Source organism: Ylistrum balloti, unplaced genomic scaffold (genome assembly GCF_031769215.1).
Source record: "Ylistrum balloti isolate Yb309-2 unplaced genomic scaffold, AGI_CSIRO_Ybal_v1 Utg369908, whole genome shotgun sequence".
NCBI classification, from domain to species: Eukaryota; Metazoa; Mollusca; class Bivalvia; order Pectinida; family Pectinidae; genus Ylistrum; species Ylistrum balloti.
The window spans coordinates 194397-202452 of record NW_026782032.1 but is presented as its reverse complement, the minus strand read 5'-3'; the positions used below and the strand labels follow the sequence as shown (position 1 = coordinate 202452).

General features: G+C 37.1%; 1 protein-coding gene across 1 annotated transcript; it reads right to left on the bottom strand.

Annotated features, from left to right (window-relative positions):
- Positions 1–291: 291 nt before the first annotated feature.
- LOC132546707 (neuronal acetylcholine receptor subunit alpha-7-like) lies at positions 292–1500 on the bottom strand. The gene has a single exon (XM_060210423.1). The coding sequence runs from the start codon at positions 1498–1500 to the stop codon at positions 292–294; it is 1209 nt and encodes a 402-aa protein (XP_060066406.1).
- Positions 1501–8056: the final 6556 nt, after the last annotated feature.

Below are 8056 nucleotides of genomic sequence, written 5' to 3'. Positions count from 1 at the left end.
ACCTTTCATACTGATTTCTACTTTTGAAAAAATACAAGAATATTAAGATGACCTCTTCTTGCAGCTGGAGTAGAAAGCCCTGCAATTGTTTACGAAAGAATAAAATTAGGTACCACTGAACATGGTGATTGGAGATCAAGACATCCCTTACGGTATGCCTCTGTGTTTGAAAGGTGGGTTTCCATGCTTTGTGTAATTAGAAAAGTATTTCATATTTTGCTAAAGTGAGCAATTAAGTACAGAGAAATATTCATGGGTGTGCTTGAGTTACATGTCTAAACAGGTATTATCCTATGGTACAATCATAATGAGTACCGTTGTGATGGTAACAAATGTGAGGACATTAAACACTATAAACATCACGAGGTCTAGCTTCAGCATCACCTCTGTCCAGGTAAAGGCTTTGATGCGACCTTCAACTATGACGTCATTTCTGACGTCATTTGTCACACACGGCTTTACATCGTCATTTTTTCTGTCCTGAGTCCGTTTTGACACGTCCCATGATATACAAAGTACTCGAAGTATCCAATGAGGGACTTGGTGATCACAAGACCTAAAACTTAGCCGCGTAATCACACAACTTATACAACACTGCACACCACCAAGACAAAATATGCATTGTACGAATAATGTAAAATAGCAGGTTTCGTTGAGAGCCACCGGTAGATCATCCAAAATTGAGCTAATAAAGAATGAAAAACTGAGGAACAACGCCATTCCAAATGACAGACGCTCGCCGGACAAAGGGGGAATAAGGAAAGTCATAGGGTTCATGATTGACAGCAGTATGACCGGTGTCACCAAATGTAGTATAAAGTGTTCAGATCTTCTCTGAATCGTCACATTAAGCACACACATTGGAGAGGTTCTTAACACGTAACATTTGATTCCGGAAGAAATTATTTTCCATTCCGAGTTTTCACGCATGAATGAGAAATCCATTTTATCAGACAATTGTGTGATTGTTTGCATTGAATTATGCGTGAACTTAGGGCCCACCCTCATCACACACGCCTGAGTATCAAATGGGTAATTCCAAACAGAAACCTCACAGAGTATAGAAAAGTCCTTACCTGGCGCTAAAGCTAAGTTACCGTTAGAAGGAACTCCAATGTTAGATTCACTGTCTAATATAGTTTCGAAGGAGTTTATGCTGTTGTAAATTCCGATATCAGGAAGCCAGATATCTTTTAACCGTACCGTGGTTAATGCAATGTTATCATACTGTGTCGCGTTCCATACGAGGAACTGGTCAGTCCAGGCAAGCATAAAGTATCCTTTCAGTGTCAACACTTGGTTTTTCTCGTCAAGATCTCGAATGGTGTCGAGATAAAATGCCAGTTTAACGTGAACAGCATGACTTCTGTTGAGAACAGGTAGAGCTCTGTTGTCATAAGTAAGAAACAGGTCATTTAGGAGTTGTTTTTCTGATGAACTATGGATGTTTGATACACACGTTCCCGCCAAGACAAAGAGCAGAAGACACCAATCACCCATAACGTATTCTTATGTAGCACCGAGACACCTGGATAAACAACTTTACGACTGATGTATTGTACAATGGGAAGTCACACCACCTGCAGCTTTAGGACGGATGATACTCTCTGCCAGTTATACCTGATATTTCAACAGTTTCGTCCCTATGTAGGCGGAACAATAAATCAATTTGCCGATCGGTAAAAAACAGAGAAATAACGGAAGTAGCCATTGTTAGTTTTATTAACATGTATGTCTTTATCGGGAATATGTTTGTCTAACAAATATATAATATTTGTTCACGTGACGTTTTATTTCAGAAATGTTCGGCAATGAATATGACCACTAAAAGCCTTTCTTTGTGAGCGAAGTATTTTGATCTTTTTGAGCTTATAATTATCGACGGTCCTCGCTAATACATCAATGGACGTAGAAGTACTGAATCAATGCATACACATTTAGAAATCTCATTTGAGATCTATTGTTGTATTGATGAAACCTGTAAGGCCAAGTATTATGGCAATTGTGTGTGATGGGTCTTTACTTATTCTCGAACTTGTCTGTTAGTGAAATGGTCGATTAACTCCTGTGTCACCCATGATGTACTTTGATCAGTGTTTCGTGGTCGATATTTATTAACAGTTTCTGGAATTTGACATGGCTCTTCATAACGGGTGCATCATTATGAGCGTATATTACGTCGGCGCATTTATACGGAACCCCTTTGGGGACACACATATCGTGGACAAAAGTTTTTATCTTCTTATGAGCCCGGAGTAATTACCTCGTGCCAAGAAGAAAAAAACAAGTGTGCACGAGATAATCAGCTCCGTGCCAATAAGATGAAGACCCCATGTACACAACATGAAAATATTTATGTGCGACCCCAAAGGAATTCCGTACTTATAGGAGATAAACAATGTTTTTTTCTATATTAGTTTCCTCGAACTTATTATCTTGAGCACTAAATCGCCTGGATATTACATTTTAGCTTCAGTCGAACCTCGACATCTCGAATTAACATAGCTCGTGGACCCTATTTAATTCGAAGTGTTTCATCGGCCCTTTCCAAATTTCACACTTAATATTCGAACTCACTTCACTCGAATACTCGGATAACTCGAAATTTCCGCACAGTCCAGTCGACTTTGAGTTAATGAGGTACGACTTTTATTTATAACTTTTGCAATATCGTTATTAAGCACTTGGCTTGGTCAAAACGATATATTATTGCACTATTTTCTGTTGAAATGAGAATATAGAATTGTTAAATTCTTTTAGACGCCGCTGACAATAAGCTATCACAATAATCCGAACGAAAATTCAAAATATCGCCATTGTGTCGAATAAAGCTACACAAGAAATGTTTCGAAAAGAAATTCAACAGCAACTGTAAGATGTAATTTATTTATTAAAACTGTAAATATGATGTTTGGATGATACCGATTATCTCCCTTCTTTACTCTTTCGTTATAATAAAGAGTCAGTTATTTGTTATTGAATGAAATATATCTATCAGTAATTGACATAGTGCAGAAAAGACATAATTCCAAAGCCAGTCTATTAATTATTATTGTTAGGTTACTTGTTCCAGCTTCCTGGGGTCGTGAAGGACATGACACCCACACTGCCGAGGTGTCTGCACAAAATTTAATAAACATTAATGCAAATGTAATCCGGAGCCGGATCTATGGGGAGGTTCCTGGATTCCGGATCCATCTCCCCCAATTCTAAAGAATATGCCTCCTTTATCTAATATCTTTTTTCTTTTCTCTTTAGAAAGGACTCGTGTCTTCAGTCATATCTATAACCATGGGTAAATCAAGTGAGAAAATACATCCTGCTATCGTCATCCTCGTTTCCGAGAACCCTGAACAGTGTTCTGCGTCGAATTCGCTGTCTTGTGATATCAAATGTCATTATTATCAACAGGTTTCTTCAAATGACACATTGCTTCAGACGTTTGACACTCACTATCCCCGACTGCTGACAACGTCGACTCAATATTTCCAACCTCAGATGACGTCGACTCGCTATCTCCGACCCCTGACGACGTCGACTCAATATTTCCAACCTCATATGACGTCGACTCGCTATCTCCGACCTCTGACGACGTCAACTCAATATTTCCAACCTCAGATGACGTCGACTCGCTATCTCCGACCCCTGACGACGTCAACTCAATATTTCCAACCTCAGATGACGTCGACTCGATATCTCCGACCCCTGACGACGTCGACTCGATATTTCCAACCTCAGATGACGTCGACTCGCTGTTTCCGACATCTGACAATGTCGACGCGCTGTCGCCGACCTCTGGCGAATTATCCTCGTTTCTTTCAGATTTTAAAGTTGAAGTTGGTACACTCCGTACGTAGATGTCATGTTTCTTCCACGACAAAGTTTTGCACGTGCCGTTTGTCTTAATGACGACACTCTGTCTCAGCAAATTTCTGCCTGGGTCTTTTTCCTCTTTTTTAAGAGCGACATACTTACTACTCTCCGCCACATTTTCAAATACGAATTTAAGATCATTCAACATCTCCACATAAACTTGCGAATTGTCTGATACACGTCGTACAAATATAGGCATGTCTTTACCATCCGAAATGGATATAGTCGTTTCAATTTCAAATTCGGCTACTCTGTTCTTTTGTGACACAGACATTGTCGCGATCATAGTATGCCCTTTAGCCACCTTTACGTCATGGTTGATCGCCCAGGTCACGGTATCCTCAAATGACTCTCCGTTTCTGTTGCTGATCGACACTTCTTTACTAAACCCCGCCTGTACTGTGACGGGAAATTGCGGGGGTGTTGTCAGACCGATTTCACAAGTTTGGCCCTTTGTGAAAGTGTTCTGAATATCAACACTGAGAGATGTTTTCGTCTCACGTGTCGTGTTGATTTTATGAATTTGGTCGAATGGCGTATCATTTACGTACTTCGATTTGTAGAGAACTTTTTTGTTATGTTTTTCGTCAGTGCCTTCTTGTTGACGTTGCACGAGGTTCGGGTCATCATTTCCGGTTGCTAATCTGGCTTCATGAGAGCTGACAAATTCCTCCCGAATGTCAAATTTAGTGGTTCTGTGTTTGAAATTTAGGTATGCCCAGTTGAAATCGATAGTGAAACAGCTTTTTCTGTAGAACGGACGACGCAGCAGCGGTTTGGTTTTCAGAAAACGTTTCCATGTGTACTTTTTAATTAGTTCTTCAATGTTGATGGTGTCGTTTTCGGATGCAAATTCGTTGTTCCGACCCATTGTATATACCTGGCAAAAAATATACATTTTATATTTGAAATTTGCATGTTCACAAATTCTCAGTCAATACATTACACTAGAGTATACGAATCTCGAACTACAGATAACTTGCCGTCGTTATAAGATTACTTATTCAGGGGTCATGGTAATCCCTTAGCCTAATCACAGGTTGTAGTAACATTTTATTTCATGGAATAGAATAAGTTTTTTGATAATAGCTAATGATGTATATCCAGCTAACAGTTTCTCAACTTATAGTACGTACGGAAATGTGATTAATATCGGCGATAACTGGTACAAGTAGCGATCTGAAAGGATGGAATATTATTGTAATGTAACTTCTGCATGTTTTGTCTCCCTTTTGTTTCGATCGAACTCCAAATTATTAACAGATGAGCTTGCTATTTTACTTAAAATGTTAATATTCGATGAATATTGTAGAAATTAGAGGTTTGACTGTTATTTAAACAAAAACAGAAATCTGTTGAAACTGTTGTATTTTTAGGGCAGGAGCAGTTAGGGACATTTCGATTGAGGTCTCCTGGTAGTAACTAGTGGCAACCTCGCTGAACAACATACATGAGGTACGTTGCATGCTGTCTTTAGCAATAAAGTTCCTTGCTCAAAGACACAACCACACCTATACAGTCTTCCTGAGAAACACAAATAGCCATGTGTATAGACAGAAAATTTCTGTATCTAAGATGACAATGAATGTCAACATTGACATAAGATTATCATTTAAGAGATAGAAATGTTCGGTCTGCTATTTATAGGGAACGTCAGATCTTCACACGAGGCTACACCGGCCAACTCACAAGCAAGCCGTATATAGCTAGGCACGATGGTTTTATACATACGAATGAAAGATAGTATGATGATAAAGAAAAGATTGAAACAGTCGATGAATTTAATTATTAATGGCTTTTATTAAATTTCAAAAGAAATTAACAAAACAAGAGTAATTTGCAGACCAAAGACCTGAAAGTTATTTTGCTGTAAAAAATAGATGCCGAAAGTTTTTTTTAAATATTGAATCTTGTCTTCCTGTTTTTAGTTTTTGTTTTTTGACAAGTTTGTCAAAAAATAATGTTTGGCTCTAAAATCTGGAGATATCGCAAAGCTCAGGAGACTGAGAAGCTACGTGTTTAAAGATACCAGTCACTCTTCTATTTATTTCATGCTATTTAATGCTTATTTAACAACTTTCGACAAGAATGCCCTATGGAGGCTAATTCCACGTCTAAAGGATTAATATCACTTTTTTAAATATCAAAATCTAGTTTAAAGTTCAGCCTCGCCTTCATAAACCAGCTAATTTTTATCATAAATGAATATGTATATCTATGATCCATTTATCTGCACATGATTGAACAGTTGAACGTGCGCTACGTGGATCTAAATAAGGAAAAAAGAAAGTATTTCTCATTAACTAAGAACGATATGGTCGGTTTATGTTTTAGCTCTATATTAAAGGAAGTGTACTATTCCGCGCATGATTGAGCAGCTGAACCTAGGCTACGCGCATGATTGAGCAGCTGAACCTGGGCTACACGTATGATTGAGCAGTTGAACGTGGACTACGCGGATCTAGATATCTTATGGCCACAGAAAGATGTATATCTTAGTCCTATATTAACGAAAGTGAAATATCCCCCCCCCCTCATCTGTATGTATAAAAACTGCTTATTATTGTGATATCTTGTTTCAAACATTTGTGTGACTACGTGCAAAATAAATTCTTGAAATCTTGAAAATCGAGAAACCATGTCAATCAATGCCGTGACTATACAACTTTTACGGTTGGAGTTTACGATGGTGGTCAGTTAGCAGTTGGATCCGATCTGCTTAAATAATTAAAATGCACAATATTGGTTCAAGTCTGAATCATGTGTACAGTGTTACTTTCAATATCGGATGTATGAAAAGCGTTGTGATTTCAATAACTATGGTGTGAATTTTCCACTTCTTTAACAAAACTGAAATATTTTGACTTAGTCATAGCCTTATGATGTACTGTATGTAATATGTACTTGAAGAAAAAATGATTTGAAATAGAAAAACAAATCATCCTGATAAAATATTACTTGTCGCGTCGTCATCATTTAACATACACTTAAGAAAACAAAATCATATACAACTATGTTTGCTTCAGCTCTAAATAACCCTATTAGGCGATGGAATTCAAACTAACGTAAAAAAAAGGGTATATTCGTTGGAGGACTTCAGGGATATGTTCTTGGTCCTTTGTTATTTTCATTCACATATTGATACCATTATGTATATACAATACATATATAATTTGAAGTGTTTACGTAATAGCTTTGTTGGTGATATTATTGCCTCCCACCCCCACCAAGTAAGACTCCTCGCGCGCTTCAACCCAGGACAATAAAAGTGATTAATTTAAGTTGGAAAAACTTGTTACGCAATTGGTTTAAAATAAAAAAAAACTTTAGATTAAATTTCAAATGTCTCCACATCTTAAAACCTTAACAATAAATGATAACTTCATGAAAATGATACTTTAAAAGTAAAACAAATTGCATATGGGGAAATGTGTGGTTTGGAAAACCCAGCTAAAGTCTAAGAAATGAAGAAAAGAGAATATATGTTTAACTCATAAAATTGTTTTTAAAATGATCTATTTCCGTGAGAGAATTGGTTATATACATGGTTAAAACGAAGAAAAGTCATCGAATACAAAAAAACACTAAAAAAAAACTGTAACTTGTTAAAAGTTATGGTGCTTATATAAGGACATATTTAAGTAAAAAAAAATGTAACCTGTTAAAAGTTATGGTGCTTATATAAGGACATATTTAAGTAAAAAAACCTCTAACCTGTTAAAAGTTATGGTGCTTATATAAGGACATATTTAAGTAAAAAACTGTAACTTGTTAAAAGTTATGGTGCTTATATAAGGACATATTTAAGTAAAAAAACCTCTAACCTGTTAAAAGTTATGGTGCTTATATAAGGACATATTTAAGTATTCAATCAGTTTCATCTTCATTCGACATACTCTCCATGAAAATACTGGCTGCTGTCCGTTGAGTTGACTGATGGAATGCTGGTCTGTACCTGTGTAACTACCATTACACTACGCACTAGTAATTACGCCACGCATGAGTAATTACAATATACGCTCTTGTATCGTTCCATACACAGAGCTTGGTTTATCGCCCCAGATATCTGTGAAGTAGCTGGTAACTACGTAACGAGTTTTATAAAAGAAAAAAAACACAAACCTTCCTATTTGTGATCGTGATTTCTGGGGTTATATTATCTTGATTCATAAACGTGCACGGA

Coding starts and splice junctions, on each gene's coding strand:
- LOC132546707 (XM_060210423.1), bottom strand. CDS start 1,500: ATGGGTGATTGGTGTCTTCTGCTCTTTGTCTTGGCGGGAACGTGTGTA.